The sequence below is a fragment of the Bombina bombina genome, chromosome 8 (genome assembly GCF_027579735.1).
Source record: "Bombina bombina isolate aBomBom1 chromosome 8, aBomBom1.pri, whole genome shotgun sequence".
Lineage (NCBI taxonomy): Eukaryota > Metazoa > Chordata > Amphibia > Anura > Bombinatoridae > Bombina > Bombina bombina.
The window spans coordinates 2,464,810-2,487,799 of record NC_069506.1 but is presented as its reverse complement, the minus strand read 5'-3'; the positions used below and the strand labels follow the sequence as shown (position 1 = coordinate 2,487,799).

Below are 22,990 nucleotides of genomic sequence, written 5' to 3'. Positions count from 1 at the left end.
AAGGGCGTCTTCCCTCTATCCATGGAGGTTATTGGATTTCTTCCCAATTATCCCCAGGATAGAGAGGAGGGGTTTACTGGTACCAAGGGGAGCGTTTATGCCCGAGTCACTGTGATTGGCTAATGTACTATACTTGTCCCAATCTCCCATCTGGTCCCCTAGGGGAGTGTCCACCGGGTGGGAGACCTGCATAAATACCGGGCATATAGCCCTCGCAAAAGAAATTTTTTCCTGTTTTACCCTTAAGGCGGAGCTTGGTCTCGTTCTTGGGGGGGGTATTTACTGTATGCTGTTAGAGACTGATTGCCAGGAGGGTAAGCCGCTGGGGTGATTTCCCTGTTCAGCTGCTAGCAGCTATTCGTGAGGTTCCGGTTTGGGAGTCTGGTGTTCTGTGGTAGCTACCTGTGTCTCTGTAAGGGAAGATCTACTAAACGGCGGTTTAACCCTTTTATGCCTGGGGGTGTCGTAACACCCTGTGTGACTAATCTGTTGTCAAGTAGAGAATTCTGAAGCTCTGGTGGGCTTTATACGTACTAGTGCATCAGTAACCCTGTGTGACTCATCTGTTGTTAAGTAGATAATTCTGTAGCTCTGGTGGGCTTTGTACGTACTAGTGCATCAGTAGCCCTGTGTGACTCATCTGTAGTCAAGTAGATAATTATGTAGCTCTGGTGGGCTTTATACAAACTAGTGCATCAGTAACCCTGTGTGACTCATCTGTTGTCAAGTAGATAATTCTGTAGCTCTGGTGGGCTTTGTACGTACTAGTGCATCAGTAGCCCTGTGTGACTCATCTGTAGTCAAGTAGATAATTATGTAGCTCTGGTGGGCTTTATACAAACTAGTGCATCAGTAACCCTGTGTGATTCATCTGTTGTCAAGTAGGGAATTCTGAAGCTCTGGTGGGCTTTATACATACTAGTTTATAAGGATAGCTAAGGAAGGGAACACGTTTTTGAAGCTTGTAGCATATTTGGTACTGGGCACATTTGGAAATTATTGATTAATCTAAATGGTCAGGCAGGTAAATACCAGAGAACCTCTTGTAATATCCGTTATTGGGTTTATCCCACACTTTGTACTGTATCATGATATCTATATGGGTAAAGAAATACACTTGGTTCATCATTTGTAAATACATAACATACATAAACTTGTAAAAGAGCTTTGTACAATTACATATTTGTTATTTTTACTTTTAGGTGACAATGTTTTGATTGTAGCACATGCATCCTCTCTAGAAGCATGCACACGGCAACTCCAGGGACTGACACCGCAAAACGCAAAGGACTTTGTACAGGTTGTCAGAAAGGCAAGTAACAACCACTGTTTTCAAACTAAAACTCTTGCACTTTAATATATATTTCAAGGGAGCTTAAAGGACATTTCCATTGCAGTGCATTTAATGCTATAATAAGCTCATAAGCGTGAAACGCGTAGCAATAGAAATGTTTGATGTTTTTGAATACGTAGAACTAAACCTTCTATACTTCTTTTTACCAGAAGTATTGTAGGTAGACTACTACAAGTGATGTGCATCACGCAACATTTTTTTTTCTGGCAAGGTCTTTACTGTTACCTCACTGATCACCTGACTATACTGGTTCCCCAGCAATCACCCGACTATACTGGTTCCCCAGCAATCACCTGACTATACTGTTACACCAGCGATCACCTGACTATACTGTTACCCCAGCGATCACCTGACCGACAAAATTCATATATGTTTGAGAGAAGGACTTGTCTACTAGAAAATAAACTTTATTAAGGGTCTCTACACATACCAGATTTTTTTAATGCTCAAATAACGATCCATTCACATACAAATGCCCATGTGTTTTTTCTACTTTTATTTTTAAATTATCCGTTTCATCTTACTGCTCCAAGACCTTTGTCAAAGAGCAGGCGATTCTCTTTCAAACGATGGGTATTGTAGGTTTGTACTGTAGCTGCTATGGGAACTTAGATCGAGGGGTTGGAGCTACACTGAGCTTTCCGGTTCTTCCCCCCCCCCCCCAAAGTGTAGGAAAGGTCCATGGTGGAATAGAGCCAATACAATTATTTTATTTGTTTCACTTTTAGCTAATAAATCTATATGTCCTTAATCATGTATATATCTATACAGACTCAACTGTCTTAAATATCCTTTCCATAGCTCCACCTCTCATGACATTATTCAATTAACCAAGTCAGATATTTTACAAATTAAAGTGATAGTACTCAAACTGACATATCTATAGAAACACAGACAAATCCCAGTCTTTACTCCAAAGGGAACCTTGGTTTCTAAATGCCTCCTTCTGTTTAAGTCTTGTATCTATCCCCACCTTGTCTATCTAAAGGTAAATGTTCAATAATTTGGTACCTTAGTTGACTTACTGTGTGGCCAGCCTTATCAAAATGACATGCAACAGAAGCTTTATCATAATGATTTGTGTTCTGTAATACGATCATGGACCCTTCTTGTTGTCTCGCCTACATATAATTTGTCACATGGACACTTTAAAATATAAATTTCACATTCTGTATTGCATGTAAAATAACCATTTATAGAATATTTAACCCCTTAACGACCAACGACGTATGGGGTACGTCCTGCAAAAAAATGCAGTTAATGACCAAGGACGTACCCCGTACGTCGTTGGTCTTTGAAAGCCCTGGAAGCGATCTTGATCGCTTCCAGCCGCTTTCATGTTATTGCAGTGATGCCTCGATATTGAGGCATCCTGCAATAACAGTTTTGAGCAGTCCGATTTAGAGAGAGCCACTCTGTGGCCCTCTCTGCATCGGCCATTGATCGCGGTGTTCGTTGGTGGGTGGGAGCTTACCAAGGGAGGCGGGTGGGCGGCGATCAATGGAGGAGGGGGGCAGGATCGCGTGTGGGGTGCTTGGCAGAATGCGTGCACGGGAGCGGGTGCGCGCGCGTGCACGGGAGCGGGTGCGCGCGCGTGTGCGGGTGGGAACCCTACACTATGGAACAATTATAGTGGGAGAGACTCAGTGGGAGAGAGGGTATAAATGGTATAAATAAATACAATTAGTAATCTGGGAGAGGGTTGGGGGTTGTGGGGGGGCAGCTACACTACAGAAAATAGTTGTTTTTTTTAATAAAAATAAACATAACCGTTTTTAATTTGAAACTGGGTACTGGCAGACAGCTGCCAGTACCCAATATGGCGCACAATAAGGCAGGGGGGGGGGTTAGAGAGCTGTTTGGGGGGGGATCAGGGAGGTTGGGGGCTAAGGAGGGATCCAACATAGCAGCATATGTAAATATGCTCAAAAAAATAAAAATAAAAATAAAAGATAGCTTTTATTTTAGTACTGGCAGACTTTCTGCCAGTACTTAAGATGGCGGGACAATTGTGGGGTTGGGGATGGAAGAGAGCTGTTTTGGAGGGATCAGGGGGTGTGATGTGTCAGGTGGGAGGCTGATCTCTACACTAAAGCTAAAATTAACCCTGCAAGCTCCCTACAAGCTACCTAATTAACCCCTTCACTGCTAGCCATAATACTCGTGTGATGCGCAGCGGCATTTAGCGGCCTTCTAATTACCAAAAAGCAACGCCAAAGCCATATATGTCTGCTATTTCTGAACAAAGGGGATCCCAGAGAAGCATTTACAACCATTTGTGCCATAATTGCACAAGCTGTTTGTAAATGATTTCAGTGAGAAACCTAAAATTGTGAAAAATTTAAAGTTTTTTTTAATTTGATCGCATTTGGCGGTGAAATGGTGGCATGAAATATACCAAAATTGGCCTAGATCAATATTTGGGGTTGTCTACTACACTACACTAAAGCTAAAATTATCCCTAAAAGCTCCCTAGATGCTCCATAATTAACCCCTTCACTGCTGGCCATAATACACGTGTAGTGCGCAGTGGCATTTAGCAGCCTTCTAATTACTAAAAAGCAACACCAAAGCCATATATGTCTGCTATTTCTGAACAAAGGGGATCCCAAAGAAGAATTTACAACCATTTAAGCCATAATTGCAGAAGCTGTTTGTAAATAATTTCAGTGAGAAACCAAAAGTTTGTGAAAAAATTAGTAAAAAAGTGAACAATTTTTTGTATTTAATCGCATTTGGCAGTGAAATGGTGGCATGAAATATACCAAAATGGGCCTAGATGAATACTTTGGGATGTCTACTAAAAAAAAATATATACATGTCAATGGATATTCAGAGATTCCTGAAAGATATCAGTGTTCCAATGTAACTAGCGCTAAATTTGAAAAATAATGGTTTGGAAATAGCAAAGTGCTACTTGTACTTATTGCCCTATAACTTACAAAAAAAGCAAAGAACATGTAAACATTGGGTATTTCTAAACTCAGGACAAAATTTAGAAACTATTTAGCATGGGTGTTTTTTGGTGGTTGTAGATGTGTAACAGATTTTGGGGGTCATAGTTAGAAAAAGTGTGTTTTTTTCAATTTTTTCCTCATATTTTATAATTTTTTTTATAGTAAATTATAAGATATGATGAAAATAATGGTATCTTTAGAAAGTCCATTTAATGGCGAGAAAAATGGTATATAATATGTGTGGGTACAGTAAATGAGTAAGAGTAAAATTACAGCTAAACACAAACACCGCAAAAATGTAAAAATAGCCTTGGTCCCAAACGGACAGAAAATGGAAAAGTGCTGTGGTCATTAAGGGGTTAATATTTTTTACCAGTACAAGGGAAAAAAAAATAAGGAGCACGTATTAAATTATTACAGTTAATCCCCAAGGCAGAACATAGTGCGATCTGCGATCTCATCACAGAAGCGGAAACCTGTCTGCAGAAAGAACGGCAGGTCCGTTGTGCAGAGAATTTTTTTTTCTGATTGGCCAGTGCAGTGATTTCAAATTGACAACCGGCACACACACACATTAGTGCAGTACTGTGCAATTATTGTCTGCTCCTAAAATTGATACTTAGATGCAATAATATTTTTACTTTGACCCGCCAGAATGGGAGGAGTTGCTTCTATTCACACTATCTCTGTGACTGTCTGCAAGGTAAGTGTACCGCACCTGCAAGCTTTCTATTACTGCAGCGCTCCTGTTTGAAACTCCCTTCCTTATCACTGTCGGCTTATCGTGTCTGTGTAGGAGGTGTTGAGCAGTGAATTGGGTATTATTATTGTTTAAATGTGTAATTAGTCATGTTACAAACTGCTATTTGTAACTGGCCCTTTAAATGAAAAATTGCCCTGCTTCCATGGATCGTGGAGAAGCCTATTTGCCAGCCTCCTTCCTCATGACTATGGCCCCTGGAAGATTGTGCCCCTGAAAACCTATTAACTTTTATTGGGTGTGTATGGCCCTTTAAGAACCGTCTGGGGACATATTGTGACTTTGGTGAACAATGCCCCTTTAAGACTATGTCCCCAGACCTGTAAAATAACTTGTCCCTGGCTTCTCCCACTTGGTTCAGTAAATAGGGCTTACTGAACCAAGTACCACACAGGCAGAGTGTTCCACAGAAAGGGAGCACTGTTACAAAAGCATTAGTTTTCATTGTGTGCCATTAAGAGTTAATTTTGTTCAGCTTCAAGAACCTATTCTAAATACAAGTTTGCTGGGATCAGCTCTAAGTTTAGTGATAAACATTCCCATTGTCTAATCAGACTGCTAGTTGATAAGGTGGACTGCATTGTTTTCTTGTGTTTAAACTTGTTATCTGCTGAAGAAATTTAATTCTACTATGGCCTGTCAAAGGGCGTTGCCTCTCTATCTAAATGTATCAAATGTGTGATTGGGGATTTTATGCCTCCCCCTGAGAGTGTCCTTTTTGCATGTAACCTCAATAAAAAGCAGGCTGTGTGTTCCAGCACATCAGACATTTTCTGACCCTCTAACTTGCAGCTTTGACTCATGTTTGTAGGGGACAGCTATAATCACTACAGGGATTGCTATGCTCTATATACTCCCTTAGCTACTGAGCTCTTGTAAGAGCTCTTGTTCCTGATCCTGCTTCGCTGTACAGAAGGAAGAGGTTCACCTACTGGAGCCTGGTCGTAGGTCCAGGGCACAGAGCAGATGGCGAGATACCAGCCCAGCAGCGGTGGTTCGTAGAGTCTGCATTACGTATGGTGGCTACACAGTAGTTATAGTGTCTACGGTGCTGATGATCCTTTGGTGAGCGCTAGGAGCATCCTTTTCTACGGTCCAACTTCCAGCCAGCCTGGAGGCAACCGTAACAAGTCATTTTCACTTTCCATATATTGGACATGTGTGTAAAGAATTTGAATCGTTTACAAATTCTGGTTTTCATTTCTGGCTTTTCAAGAATGTGGCAAGTAGGCTTTTTATACCACGTTGTAAAACCAGTGTTGGTAATGAATAGTGTGTTTACTTGAATCCCCTAAAATCCTCCCTTCTGCTAGACTTCTTGCCAAAAATTGTAAATATTTCTTTTCATGACTGCACCACATGTATTCTTTTTGAGCGGCTAGACGTTTCACTAATATTTTGAAGGCACATTTGTGGACATAAATAATATAAACTGACTTTATGGCACTGGGCAGGCACATAGTTAATAATAATAATATGTTAAAAGGCTGGGGATGAAAGGGGGGCACTTCTCAGTGTCACATGTACTGCGTGCTTTCAAAACAGACTTCGTAACGGCAATAACAAATATTGTTTTTCATTTCTGGCTTTTCAAGAATGTGGCAGCCGGTACCCTTTTTATACCAGCACGTTGTAAACCCAGTGTTCGCTAATATTTTTAAGGCACATTTTTGAGTTTTTAGATTTGTTTTATTAATGCAATGATGATGACCTTGTATCTTAACAAACGTTTTTCTAACCAGTCAGCATGTCATTTTGTTATTGCCGTTCCGAAGTCTGTATTGAAAGCACGCAGTACATGTGACACTGAGAAGTGCCTCCCTTTCATCCCCATCCTGAGCCTCTTAACATATTATTATTAACTATGTGCCTGCCTGCCCAGTGCCCGCTCAGTACAGTACGGTTTAAATAAATGGTATTGGGCATGGGCTGTCACTTGACTTTATGTACACACAGTAATCATAATCAGTATGGTGGTATATGTGAAAGTATAGTATATTTAAATAATAATTTGCAGGGGGGCGGGTATGCATAAAAAGACCAGGCTGATATAATGATATGCAGGGGGGGGATGCATAAAGAGACCGGGCAGGGTGATATAATGATATGGAGGGGTGGGGATGCATATAATACCCGGAAGACTTCAGCTTCTTCCAGCCTGCTCTCCTTCCTGCTTGTCTCTCCCATGCCACAGCCACTGCCCCAGCCTCCCAGCACAGCACAGGTAACTCCCTTTGTTATCTTTCTCTCTACAGCTACTGCTCTGCCCCCTGCCTCCCAGCCCTCCCACCTCCCAGCACCTATTTAATGGAGGTCGCTGCGCAACCGCTGCTCTGGCGCGCCAAAGGTAAGCCCGTCAGCGCCCCCGTCCGCGCCTGGACCGCGTCCAGCGCCACTAACCCTGGCTCCTACAACCACCGCCACTACGACGCCAGCACCCTCCTCCATCTCAACACCGGTAGATCATCCGCCTGCCACCATGCATCCCCAACAAACACCATAGGACCCTTCACCTGCCGCAACTGCACCTTCTCCTCCTTCCGAACCACTAACCTGCCAGTCACCTCACGCAAAAACAACCGCAACCACCTCAACTGCATCCTCCTCAACACCCACTCCGTCCGCAAGCACGCCGTCGAAATCTGGAACCTGCTCAACTCCACCTCCCCAGACGTTGCCTTCCTCACTGAGACCTGGCTGAACCCCACATCAATGCCTGACCTCGCCATTGCCATCCCCGACAGATACAAGATCTCCCACAAGGACCGCAGCAACCGACTGGGAGGAGGCATCACCATCATCCACAAACACTCCCTCCATGTCACAACCAGCTCCGACTACCACTCACCAGGCTTGGAACACCTACACTTCAAGATCCAGGTCAGTCCCAACACCACCCTCCGTGGCACCCTCATCTACAAACCCCCCGGACCTCATCATGCCTTCTGCGACTCCATCACCAACCTCATCGCACCCCACGCCCTCCCCTCAACAGACTACATCCTCCCCGGTGACCTCAACTTCCACTTAGACAACCCCAACGACCACAACACCACCAACCTCTTAGAAAACCTTGGAACCATCGGAATGAAGCAACTCGTCATCTCCCCAACCCACTTAGCCGGACACACCCTCGACCCTATCTTCTCTGCAGGCAACCACATCACCGAACTCCATTGGATCGACCACCATTGCATACACTTTTCCTTCAACAAACCCACCACACACCTCCGGCAGCCCCACCTGCCCCGCAGAAACTGGAACAACATCACCGAAGACCAACTGCACTCCACCCTAAACAAGTGTCCCCCAGCTATCTCCAGCCAGACTGCGCCAACACCCTTGCCCCTCTCAAGAAACCGTCCAACCGCCAACCCACCAACAAGGATAGTTGGTTCACCCCTGCCCTCCAGGACTCCAAACGTCACTGCAGGCGATTGGAAAGGACCTGGAGATCCAATAGAGACCCCTTCAAATAAAACTGCCTACAAAGAAGCCATCACTACCCACCACCACATCATCAAAACCACCAAGAAGACAGCCATCCAAGATAGAATCAATGCCAACGTCCACAACAGCAAGGAGCTATTTACAGTTATCAAGGAATTCTCCAATCCCAACAGCGACACCAACGACATCCTCCCCTCCCAGGACCTCTATGATAACCTTGCAATGTACTTCGACAGATTGTCAATGTACTATGACAGCTTCGCGCCCCAGAACTCACCCACCACCGCCTACCCACCAACTCCCACCAATACCTCACCCAAATACACCAATGCATACCACCCACGGACCATTTGGAGCCCCCTCACCACAGAGGACACCATCAGAATCATGAGATCGATCCACTCCGGAGCACCCTCGGACCCATGCCCGCATCACATTTTCAACAAAGCGGGTGACACCATTGCCCCCGAGCTCTGCAGCACCATCAACTGCTCCATCAAAACCGGCACCTTCCCGGATGACTGGAAGAACGCAGAATTAAAACCCCTACTGAAAAAACCCATGGCTGACTCCAATGATCCGAAGAACTACTGCCCAATCTCTCTGCTCCCCTTTGCGGCCAAAGTCATTGAGAAGTCCATCAACGCACAACTCGTTGACTACATTGAAGCCAACCACACCCTGGACCCCTCTCAATCCGGTTTCAGGAGCAACCACAGCACCGAGTCCGCCCTCCTTGCCGCCACAGACGACATCCTCGCCCTACTCGACCGAGGAGAGACCGCCGCCCTCATTCTCCTAGACCTCTCAGCAGCATTCAACACTGTCTCCCACCTCACCCTCCGCAACCGACTACACAATGCCGGCATACGCGACAAAGTCCTGGAATGGATCACCTCCTTCCTCACTGGCAGAACCCAGAAAGTTAGACTCCCACCCTTCACCTCCAAGCCCACAGAAATCAGCTGCGGTGTACCCCAAGGCTCTTCGCTGAGCCCCACCCTACTCAACATCTACATGGCCCCTCTCGCTGCCATAGCCCGACACGACCTCAACATCGTCTCCTACGCCGACGACACCCAACTAATCATCTTAGTCAAAAAAGTATGCCACAAGAAAAGCGCTACACTCCCTGTTAGGGTGAGTGTTGCTTGAGGTGGTGTCCACGCTATGTATCAATGTGTATAAATACAATAGTATGTGTGGAGAAAAAAATATATATAAATAAGGATAAAAATGAGGATATATCAATAAAATTATATAAAAGTTGGTTTTGTATAACAATTCGGCGTTTGTTAAAATATGGTATAAGTTAGCTAGCATACAAATTAGAGTAAGCAAAGATATTGGTCTATTGCCTAAAATACTAATCCTAATAGGTGAGTAAATGTTGATTTGTGCATATAATGTCCCAAAATGAAGACTCCAAAAATATCCAATATGTACTCCTAAGTAATATGATGTCCAATTTAAACGTGAAAGTCCTTGTCCTGCATGATTTACACAATGTGTGGAGGTGAAAAAGGTGATTAAAAAGTGATTAAAATAATACAAAAGTCAAAAATATGTTGAAAAAACAGGTGTACACCTGAAAATATAAAAATATAAAAATGTTAAAACTGAAAAAAGTCTTGTGAAAAAATGTGATTCAAAAAAGTGATTCGAAAAAGTGACTAAGTGGCTTGATAAAATAATATAATGTTCCTAGACGTTATTTGTTTAAAATAAAGTCAATTCCAAAACAAATTCTATGATGAGTAGATAATTCCTGAGTGACCTAAGGAAAAAAAGAAAAATACATAGTGCAATAATGCCTCTAAACAGTGCTGGTGATAAGTATTTAGCTTACCTAGTGCTCCTGAGCCGTTTATACCAGTTTGTCTACGCGTTTCGGTCTTGTAAAAGACCTTTCTCAAGACTGGTATCGGCTCCATCTATTGCTGCCCTTTTTATTACCCTAATTGGCCAATGGTATCATTTGAAAATAGCGCAGAAAATTTTCGCTGATAATTTTCGCGCCAAATATTATGTCCTGTATGTTTGGCCTTTGAGTTTGACCTGGAACAATAATACTGGGTGATGGATCCTTGCGAGGTGTATTATCATACCACTTAGGTCCATATTTCCTGTAGTTGGCTAACCGGAAGTACGTTACGACTATCATACGCACTTCCGGTATTGCGCTTTGTGTCTGGGCTGAATTAGAATCGCGGTAGATAGAACATGTGGTGTCTGGGCTGTGTTAGAATTGTGGTGATGTAGAAAGTAGAACAGGTGGTATTACGGACTCAGGAGCTACTGGTTTACATCTAAACTTTAAGTTATCAGGTATTTCAAATACCATTTCCAAATATTCGCCAAAATTATAACATAGTATTCTTATGCTAAAATCATCTAGACAGGTGTAAAAATATTAAGATCTATAAATATATGAATATCTGAAAAATTAAGGTGATGGCACAAGAGTGATTGATCTCCATTACAATATTAAAATTTATTAAATTATATCAAAATATATTAAAATATATTAAAAATATATTAAAATATATTAAAATATATAAACGGGAGTTTAAGATCTACATTTTCATAATAATTATTATGGACGACCCATTTTAAAAGACCTAAAAAGTAATTGCACTGAAATTACTGTTAAGCAATTTTCCATGTTTTGTACCCAACATTATAATACAGGTTGGGAATGATGAAATTCTGAATCGTTAAGTTACATAAAAATTTGAAATAAATAAGTATATTAGTAACTTGATTAGGTCAGGGAAAGTTAGGTATGTCTTAAATCCACCATTTAACCCATAAGTAAGTTAATAATCCACTATTTAGCCCATTGGTTAGTTAATAATTAGTGATGATTTAGGGATTCATAAGGATGACATTGATATCTTCATGTACTAGTCAGGACTATGATGGTGATGGTTCCTTCAGATGTCGTCATAGTAGATGGAATATTTCCATACTGCTATTAAATCCTTTTGGAAAGGTGCAGTCTAAAAGGAAAATCCATTTAGATTCTACTCTGAGGAGTTGTTTTTCGAAATCCCCACCCCTCCAATTCTTTATAGGTTTATCGATTCCCATAAATTTGAAGGTTTTGTTGTTGCCATTATGAACTTCTTTGAAATGTTTATAGATTGGGAGGTGTTCTTTTCCCCATTTTATCTTGAGTAGGTGCTCCCGAATTCTATCTCTCAGTTTCCTGGATGTCTGCCCTATGTACTGCAGTCCACATCCACATTCTATCATATATATGATTCCTGTGTCGTGGCACCTTATCATCTCTTTCATCTCAAAGGATTCATTTGTTACCTTAGATTTAAAGGTGTACCCCTTTTTCCCATGTTTGCAGGCTTTACATGACTGACATGGGAAAAAACCTTTTAACTTTTGGCCGTGTACACTCATTGCCTTGTTTCTGGTGGTGTTGGTGGGGATACTCGGTGCGATCATTGTTTTAATATTCTTTGTTTTCCGATATATAAAATTGGGGGACTCAGTCAGATCTTTCCCGATGATGTTGTCCTCTTTAAGGAAGTGCCAGTGTTTCTTAATGATTCTTTCTATTAGGAATCTGTTTTCACTGTACTCAGTGATAAATGGCACACAGATTTCTGTTTTTTCATCATCCTTATTCTTATCTTTATATTTCAACATCGATTCTCTATTCATCATTTCCACCTCCTTCATTGTGTTGTTTATACTTGATTCTTCGTATCCTCTTTCCAAAAATCTTTTCTTCAGAATTTCTGATTGCTCTTTCCATTTATTTAACTCGGAACAGTTTCTTCTGATTCTCATAAACTGTCCTTTGGGGATGTTGGACTTCCATCTATGGTGGTGGCAGCTTGTTTGATGAATGTAATTGCTGCAATCTACGTCTTTAAAGTATGTCGCTGTTGATAACTTTCCTTTTTTGACACTTATATCCAAGTCTAAAAAGTGGATGTTATGTTTGCTTATCTCATAAGTGAAGTGCAGATTCTTGCAATTCTGATTCATCACGTTTATAGTGTGTGTGAGATCTTCCTTGGGGCCTTTCCACACTAAGATGATGTCATCTATGTATCTCTTGTATAGGACCAGGTCTGCGCCCGCTGGGCAGGAGTCCCAGAAGATCTTCTCCCATAGGCCCAGTGACCCCACCACCGCCAAGAGAAACATCCATGAAGGGCTGACAGCAGTCGCCACCTAGATGAGCTACAACTGCCTAAAGCTGAATGCAGACAAGACCGAAGTCCTCCTCCTCAGGTCCCACCACATCCGCTTGGAATAACTCCTGGTGGCCCACAGCCCTCGGACACCCTCCAACCCCCACCGACCATGCACGAAATCTAGGCGTCATCCTGGACTCATTGCTCTCCATGGACCGGCAAATCAACGCCGTCTCTTCCGCATGCTTCCACACACTTCACCTGCTGCGAAAGATCTTCAAATGGATCCCAACCGAGACCAGGAAGACTGTCACTCACGCCCTCGTCAGCAGCCGACTGGACTACGGTAACGCACTCTACGCCGGCTCCACCATCAAGCTCCAAAAGAGACTACAGCGCATCCAGAATGCCTCGGCCAGACTAATCCTCGACATCCCTCATCAATGCCACATCACCAAACACCTGCGGGACTTGCACTTGCTCCCCATCAACAAAAGAATAACCTTCAAGCTTCTCACCCACGCATTCAAGGCCCTCCACAACATCGGTCCCGAATACTTGAACCACCGCATTACCTTCTACACCCCTGCCAGACAACTTCGATCGGCCGACCAAGCCCTTGCAGTCATCCCCCGAATCAGGAAAACCATAGCGGGAGGCAGATCCTTCTCTCACCTTTCAGCCAAGACTTGGAACACCCTCCCGCTGCACCTCAGACAAGCTACTGCCCTAACTAAGTTCAGAAAGGACCTCAAGACCTGACTCTTCAACTAAACTGCAACCCTCAGCGCCTTGAGACCCTTACGGGTGAATAGCCGCGGGATGCATAAAGAGACCAGGGTGATATCGTAACTACTGGGATACTACATTTCCTGAATTTAAAATTACTGTGCCTTGCCTGGGCTGACAAACCTAGGCACAAATTGTGCCTTAAATTGGGTCCTAATGCCCTAGTTTGGAGCCCACAACCTGCCCATGGATCCACCCAATTACCCCTGCCCACCGCCACTTGCCCTCACAGCATAAAGTGCAGATGAATACTATGCACCACAGAGATTTTATGCAGGTGCACTAACAGAGTTTCTACCTTTTTAAGTCCTCCAACAATACAGGGGATACACTGTCCCAGCTATATTCAGATGGTTCTGCATACTTTACCCAGACTTTTATAGTGTGTGTGTGTGTGTATATATATATATATATATATATATATATATATATATATATATATATATATATATATATATATAAAGAAAGAAAAAGCAGCTTGTGAAAAAGGATCCGGTGTATATCCCAATGGCTTCACAGCAGCATAAAAAGCCAGCACCAGAGCGTAAATCAATCACCATTTATTAGAAAAGGTGCATAACGTTTCGGCCCCACCAGGGAGGCCTTGGTCACATGAAGATAAGTCACCCCATTATTATAACTAGGTACAATAGTTATTAAATAGTTAATAACTATTTAATAACTACCTAGCTAAAATAAGTACAAAATTACCTGTAAAATAAATCCTAACCTAAGTTACAATTACACCTAACACTACACTATCATTAAATTAATTACCTAAACTACCTACAATTAATTACAATTAAATTCAATAAACTAAATTACGAGAAAAAAACACTAAATTACAGAAAAAAAATTACAAGAAGTTTAAACTAATTACACCTAATCTAAGCCCCCTAATAAAATAACCCCCCCCAAAAAATAATAAAATGCCCTACCCTATACAAAATTACAAATAGCCCTTAAAAGGGCCTTTTGCGGGGCATTGCCCCAAAGTAATCAGCTCTTTTACCTGTAAAATAAAAATACAATACCCCCACCCAACATTACAACCCACCACCCACACACCCCTACTCTAAAACCCACCCAATACCCCCTTAAAAAAACCTAACACTACCCCATTGCAGATCACCCTACCTTGAGCCGCCTTCACCCAGCCGGGCACAAGTGGTCATCCGATCCGGCCAGAAGTCTTCATCCGATGGGGCAGAAGAGGACATCCAGATCGCCAGAAGTCTTCATCCTATCTGGGCAGAAGAGGACATCCGGACTGGCAGAAGGCTTCATCCAAGCGGCATCTTCTATCGTCATCAATCCGACGAGGAGCGACTCCATCTTGAAGACATCTGGTGCGGAGTATCCTTCCAGCACGAAGACTAACGACGAATGACGGTTCCTTTAAATGACGTCATCCAAGATAGCGTCCCTCGAATTCCGATTGGCTGATAGGATTCTATCAACCAATTGGAATTAAGGTAGGAAAAATCCGATTGGTTGATTTAATCAGCCAATCGGATTGATGTTCAATCCAATTGGCTGATTGGATCAGCCAATAGAATTGACCTTGCATTCTATTAGGGTGTTAGGTGCAGACATATTTTTTATTTCCCCATAGGAAACAATGGGACTGCGTTGTAAGGTCTCATGACTACTTTATTCTATGTAAGGTCTCATGGTTACTTTATTCTATGTAAGGTCTCATGACTACTTTATTCTATGTAAGGTCTCATGGTTACTTTATTCTATGTAAGGTCTCATGGTTACTTTATTCTATGTAAGGTCTCATGGTTACTTTATTCTATGTAAGGTCTCATGGTTACTTTATTCTATGTAAGGTCTCATGGTTACTTTATTCTATGTAAGGTCTCATGACTACTTTATTCTATGTAAGGTCTCATGGTTACTTTATTCTATGTAAGGTCTCATGGTTACTTTATTCTATGTAAGGTCTCATGACTACTTTATTCTATGTAAGGTCTCATGGTTACTTTATTCTATGTAAGGTCTCATGACTACTTTATTCTATGTAAGGTCTCATGGTTACTTTATTCTATGTAAGGTCTCATGGTTACGTTATTCTATGTAAGGTCTCATGACTACTTTATTCTATGTAAGGTCTAATGGTTACTTTATTCTATGTAATGTCTCATGACTACTTTATTCTATGTAAGGTCTCATGGTTACTTTATTCTATGTAAGGTCTCATGGTTACTTTATTCTATGTAAGGTCTCATGGTTACTTTATTCTATGTAAGGTCTCATGGTTACTTTATTCTATGTAAGGTCTCATAGTTACTTTATGCTATGTAAGGTCTCATGGTTACTTTTGCTATGTAAGGTCTCATGGTTACTTTATTCTATGTAAGGTCTCATGGTTGCTTTATTCTATGTAAGGTCTCATGACTACTTTATTCTATGTAAGGTCTCATGGTTAATTTATTCTATGTAAGGTCTCATGGTTACTTTATTTTATGTAAGGTCTCATGGTTACTTTATTCTATGTAAGGTCTCATGGTTACTTTATTCTATGTAAGGTCTCATGACTACTTTATTCTATGTAAGGTCTCATGACTACTTTATTCTATGTAAGGTCTCATGACTACTTTATTCTATGTAAGGTCTCATGGTTACTTTATTCTATGTAAGGTCTCATGACTACTTTATTCTATGTAAGGTCTCATGACTACTTTATTCTATGTAAGGTCTCATGACTACTTTATTCTATGTAAGGTCTCATGGTTACTTTATTCTATGTAAGGTCTCATGACTACTTTATTCTATGTAAGGTCTCATGACTACTTTATTCTATGTAAGGTCTCATGACTACTTTATTCTATGTAAGGTCTCATGACTACTTTATTCTATGTAAGGTCTCATGGTTACTTTATTCTATGTAAGGTCTCATGGTTACTTTATTCTATGTAAGGTCTAATGGTTACTTTATTCTATGTAAGGTCTCATGGTTACTTTATTCTATGTAAGGTCTCATGGTTACTTTATTCTATGTAAGGTCTCATGGTTACTTTATTCTATGTAAGGTCTCATGGTTACTTTATTCTATGTAAGGTCTCATGACTACTTTATTCTATGTAAGGTCTCATGGTTACTTTATTCTATGTAAGGTCTCATGGTTACTTTATTCTATGTAAGGTCTCATGACTACTTTATTCTATGTAAGGTCTCATGGTTACTTTATTCTATGTAAGGTCTCATGGTTACTTTATTCTATGTAAGGTCTGATGGCTACTTTATTCTATGTAAGGTCTCATGACTACTTTATTCTATGTAAGGTCTCATGGTTACTTTATTCTATGTAAGGTCTCATGGTTACTTTATTCTATGTAAGGTCTGATGACTACTTTATTCTATGTAAGGTCTCATGACTACTTTACTCTATGTAAGGTCTCATGACTACTTTATTCTATGTAAGGTCTCATGGTTACTTTATTCTATGTAAGGTCTCATGGTTACTTTATTCTATGTAAGGTCTAATGGTTACTTTATTCTATGTAAGGTCTAATGGTTACTTTATTCTATGTAAGGTCTCATGGTTACTTTATTCTATGTAAGGTCTCATGACTACTTTATTCTATGTAAGGTCTCATGACTACTTTATTCTATGTAAGGTCTCATGGTTACTTTATTCTATGTAAGGTCTAATGGTTACTTTATTCTATGTAAGGTCTAATGGTTACTTTATTCTATGTAAGGTCTCATGACTACTTTATTCTATGTAAGGTCTCATGACTACTTTATTCTATGTAAGGTCTCATGGTTACTTTATTCTATGTAAGGTCTCATGGTTACTTTATTCTATGTAAGGTCTAATGGTTACTTTATTCTATGTAAGGTCTCATGGTTACTTTATTCTATGTAAGGTCTCATGACTACTTTATTCTATGTAAGGTCTCATGGTTACTTTATTCTATGTAAGGTCTAATGGTTACTTTATTCTATGTAAGGTCTCATGGTTACTTTATTCTATGTAAGGTCTGATGGCTACTTTATTCTATGTAAGGTCTCATGACTACTTTATTCTATGTAAGGTCTCATGGTTACTTTATTTTATGTAAGGTCTCATGGTTACTTTATTCTATGTAAGGTCTCATGGCTACTTTATTCTATGTAAGGTCTCATGACTACTTTATTCTATGTAAGGTCTCATGGTTACTTTATTCTATGTAAGGTCTCATGGTTACTTTATTCTATGTAAGGTCTCATGGTTACTTTATTCTATGTAAGGTCTGATGGTTACTTTATTCTATGTAAGGTCTCATGGTTACTTTATTCTATGTAAGGTCTCATGACTACTTTATTCTATGTAAGGTCTCATGGTTACTTTATTCTATGTAAGGTCTGATGGTTACTTTATTCTATGTAAGGTCTGATGGTTACTTTATTCTATGTAAGGTCTCATGGTTACTTTATTCTATGTAAAGTCTCATGGTTACTTTATTCTATGTAAGGTCTCATGGTTACTTTATTCTATGTAAAGTCTCATGGTTACTTTATTCTATGTAAGGTCTGATGGTTACTTTATTCTATGTAAGGTCTCATGGTTACTTTATTCTATGTAAGGTCTCATGACTACTTTATTCTATGTAAAGTCTCATGGTTACTTTATTCTATGTAAGGTCTCATGACTACTTTATTCTATGTAAGGTCTCATGGTTACTTTATTCTATGTAAGGTCTCATGGTTACTTTATTCTATGTAAGGTCTCATGACTACTTTATTCTATGTAAGGTCTCATGGTTACTTTATTCTATGTAAGGTCTCATGGTTACTTTATTCTATGTAAGGTCTGATGGCTACTTTATTCTATGTAAGGTCTCATGACTACTTTATTCTATGTAAGGTCTCATGGTTACTTTATTCTATGTAAGGTCTCATGGTTACTTTATTCTATGTAAGGTCTAATGGTTACTTTATTCTATGTAAGGTCTAATGGTTACTTTATTCTATGTAAGGTCTCATGACTACTTTATTCTATGTAAGGTCTCATGACTACTTTATTCTATGTAAGGTCTCATGGTTACTTTATTCTATGTAAGGTCTAATGGTTACTTTATTCTATGTAAGGTCTAATGGTTACTTTATTCTATGTAAGGTCTAATGGTTACTTTATTCTATGTAAGGTCTCATGACTACTTTATTCTATGTAAGGTCTAATGGTTACTTTATTCTATGTAAGGTCTCATGGTTACTTTATTCTATGTAAGGTCTGATGGCTACTTTATTCTATGTAAGGTCTCATGACTACTTTATTCTATGTAAGGTCTCATGGTTACTTTATTCTATGTAAGGTCTCATGGTTACTTTATTCTATGTAAGGTCTCATGGCTGCTTTATTCTATGTAAGGTCTCATGACTACTTTATTCTATGTAAGGTCTCATGGTTACTTTATTCTATGTAAGGTCTCATGGTTACTTTATTCTATGTAAGGTCTCATGGTTACTTTATTCTATGTAAGGTCTGATGGTTACTTTATTCTATGTAAGGTCTCATGGTTACTTTATTCTATGTAAGGTCTCATGACTACTTTATTCTATGTAAGGTCTCATGGTTACTTTATTCTATGTAAGGTCTGATGGTTACTTTATTCTATGTAAGGTCTGATGGTTACTTTATTCTATGTAAGGTCTCATGGTTACTTTATTCTATGTAAAGTCTCATGGTTACTTTATTCTATGTAAGGTCTCATGACTACTTTATTCTATGTAAGGTCTCATGGTTACTTTATTCTATGTAAGGTCTCATGGTTACTTTATTCTATGTAAGGTCTCATGACTACTTTATTCTATGTAAGGTCTCATGACTACTTTATTCTATGTAAGGTCTCATGGTTACTTTGTTCTATGTAAGGTCTAATGGTTACTTTATTCTATGTAAGGTCTCATGGTTACTTTATTCTATGTAAGGTCTCATGGTTACTTTATTCTATGTAAGGTCTCATGACTACTTTATTCTATGTAAGGTCTGATGGTTACTTTATTCTATGTAAGGTCTCATGACTACTTTATTCTATGTAAGGTCTCATGACTACTTTATTCTATGTAAGGTCTCATGGTTACTTTATTCTATGTAAGGTCTAATGGTTACTTTATTCTATGTAAGGTCTCATGGTTACTTTATTCTATGTAAGGTCTAATGGTTACTTTATTCTATGTAAGGTCTCATGGTTACTTTATTCTATGTAAGGTCTCATGACTACTTTATTCTATGTAAGGTCTCATGACTACTTTATTCTATGTAAGGTCTCATGACTACTTTATTCTATGTAAAGTCTCATGGTTACTTTATTCTATGTAAGGTCTCATGGTTACTTTATTCTATGTAAGGTCTCATGACTACTTTATTCTATGTAAGTTCTCATGACTACTTTATTCTATGTAAGGTCTCATGGTTACTTTATTCTATGTAAGGTCTCATGACTACTTTATTCTATGTAAGGTCTCATGGTTACTTTATTCTATGTAAGGTCTCATGGTTACTTTATTCTATGTAAGGTCTCATGACTACTTTATTCTATGTAAGGTCTCATGGTTACTTTATTCTATGTAAGGTCTCATGGTTACTTTATTCTATGTAAGGTCTCATGGTTACTTTATTCTATGTAAGGTCTCATGGTTACTTTATTCTATGTAAGGTCTCATGGTTACTTTATTCTATGTAAGGTCTCATGGTTACTTTATTCTATGTAAGGTCTCATGGTTACTTTATTCTATGTAAGGTCTCATGGTTACTTTATTCTATGTAAGGTCTCATGACTACTTTATTCTATGTAAGGTCTCATGGTTACTTTATTCTATGTAAGGTCTCATGACTACTTTATTCTATGTAAGGTCTCATGACTACTTTATTCTATGTAAGGTCTCATGACTACTTTATTCTATGTAAGGTCTCATGACTACTTTATTCTATGTAAGGTCTCATGACTACTTTATTCTATGTAAGGTCTCATGGTTACTTTATTCTATGTAAGGTCTCATGGTTACTTTATTCTATGTAAGGTCTCATGGTTACTTTATTCTATGTAAGGTCTCATGGTTACTTTATTCTATGTAAGGTCTCATGGTTACTTTATTCTATGTAAGGTCTCATGGTTACTTTATTCTATGTAAGGTCTCATGGTTACTTTATTCTATGTAAGGTCTCATGGTTACTTTATTCTATGTAAGGTCTCATGACTACTTTATTCTATGTAAGGTCTCATGACTACTTTATTCTATGTAAGGTCTCATGATTACTTTATTCTATGTAAGGTCTCATGGTTACTTTATTCTATGTAAGGTCTCATGGTTACTTTATTCTATGTAAGGTCTCATGGTTACTTTATTCTATGTAAGGTCTCATGGTTACTTTATTCTATGTAAGGTCTCATGGTTACTTTATTCTATGTAAGGTCTCATGGTTACTTTATTCTATGTAAGGTCTCATGGTTACTTTATTCTATGTAAGGTCTCATGGTTACTTTATTCTATGTAAAGTCTCATGACTACTTTATTCTATGTAAGGTCTCATGACTACTTTACTCTATGTAAGGTCTCATGACTACTTTATTCTATGTAAGGTCTCATGGTTACTTTATTCTATGTAAGGTCTCATGACTACTTTATTCTATGTAAGGTCTCATGGTTACTTTATTCTATGTAAGGTCTCATGGTTACTTTATTCTATGTAAGGTCTCATGACTACTTTATTCTATGTAAGGTCTCATGACTACTTTATCCTATGTAAGGTCTCATGGTTACTTTATTCTATGTAAGGTCTCATGGTTACTTTATTCTATGTAAGGTCTCATGGTTACTTTATTCTATGTAAGGTCTCATGGTTACTTTATTCTATGTAAAGTCTCATGACTACTTTATTCTATGTAAGGTCTCATGACTGCTTTACTCTATGTAAGGTCTCATGACTACTTTATTCTATGTAAGGTCTCATGGTTACTTTATTCTATGTAAGGTCTCATGGTTACTTTATTCTATGTAAGGTCTCATGGTTACTTTATTCTATGTAAGGTCTCATGGTTACTTTATTCTATGTAAGGTCTCATGGTTACTTTATTCTATGTAAGGTCTCATGGTTACTTTATTCTATGTAAGGTCTCATGACTACTTTATTCTATGTAAGGTCTCATGGTTACTTTATTCTATGTAAGGTCTCATGGTTACTTTATTCTATGTAAAGTCTCATGACTACTTTATTCTATGTAAGGTCTCATGGTTACTTTATTCTATGTAAGGTCTCATGGTTACTTTATTATATGTAAGGTCTCATGACTACTTTATTCTATGTAAGGTCTCATGACTACTTTATTCTATGTAAGGTCTCATGACTACTTTATTCTATGTAAGGTCTCATGGTTACTTTATTCTATGTAAGGTCTCATGGTTACTTTATTCTATGTAAAGTCTCATGACTACTTTATTCTATGTAAGGTCTCATGGTTACTTTATTTTATGTAAGGTCTCATGGTTACTTTATTATATGTAAGGTCTCATGACTACTTTATTCTATGTAAGGTCTCATGACTACTTTATTCTATGTAAGGTCTCATGACTACTTTATTCTATGTAAGGTCTCATGGTTACTTTATTCTATGTAAGGTCTCATGGTTACTTTATTATATGTAAGGTCTCATGACTACTTTATTCTATGTAAGGTCTCATGACTACTTTATTCTATGTAAGGTCTCATGACTACTTTATTCTATGTAAGGTCTCATGGTTACTTTATTCTATGTAAGGTCTCATGGTTACTTTATTCTATGTAAGGTCTCATGGTTACTTTATTCTATGTAAGGTCTGATGGCTACTTTATTCTATGTAAGGTCTCATGACTACTTTATTCTATGTAAGGTCTCATGGTTACTTTATTCTATGTAAGGTCTCATGGTTACTTTATTATATGTAAGGTCTCATGGTTACTTTATTCTATGTAAGGTCTCATGACTACTTTATTCTATGTAAGGTCTCATGGTTACTTTATTCTATGTAAGGTCTCATGGTTACTTTATTCTATGTAAGGTCTCATGGTTACTTTATTCTATGTAAGGTCTCATGGTTACTTTATTCTATGTAAGGTCACATGGTTACTTTATTCTATGTAAGGTCTCATGGTTACTTTATTCTATGTAAGGTCTCATGGTTACTTTATTCTATGTAAGGTCTCATGACTACTTTATTCTATGTAAGGTCTCATGGTTACTTTATTCTATGTAAGGTCTCATGACTACTTTATTCTATGTAAGGTCTCATGGTTACTTTATTCTATGTAAGGTCTCATGGTTACTTTATTCTATGTAAGGTCGAATGGTTACTTTATTCTATGTAAGGTCTCATGGTTACTTTATTCTATGTAAGGTCGAATGGTTACTTTATTCTTTGTAAGGTCGAATGGTTACTTTATTCTATGTAAGGTCTCATGGTTACTTTATTCTATGTAAGGTCTCATGGTTACTTTATTCTATGTAAGGCCTCATGACTACTTTATTCTATGTAAGGTCTCATGGTT

The 22,990-nt window shown here is 39.0% G+C and overlaps 1 protein-coding gene across 2 annotated transcripts in view; it reads left to right on the top strand.

Moving 5' to 3' along the window:
• The window catches only part of UBASH3B (ubiquitin associated and SH3 domain containing B), a 477,436-nt gene that overhangs the window by 445,373 nt on the left and 9,073 nt on the right, over positions 1-22,990 (top strand). For both annotated transcript variants that reach the window (XM_053690105.1, XM_053690104.1), the window contains exon 13: positions 1,203-1,312. In XM_053690105.1, coding sequence (XP_053546080.1) covers positions 1,203-1,312 — 110 coding nt within the window. The remainder of the gene's footprint in view (positions 1-1,202; positions 1,313-22,990) is intronic.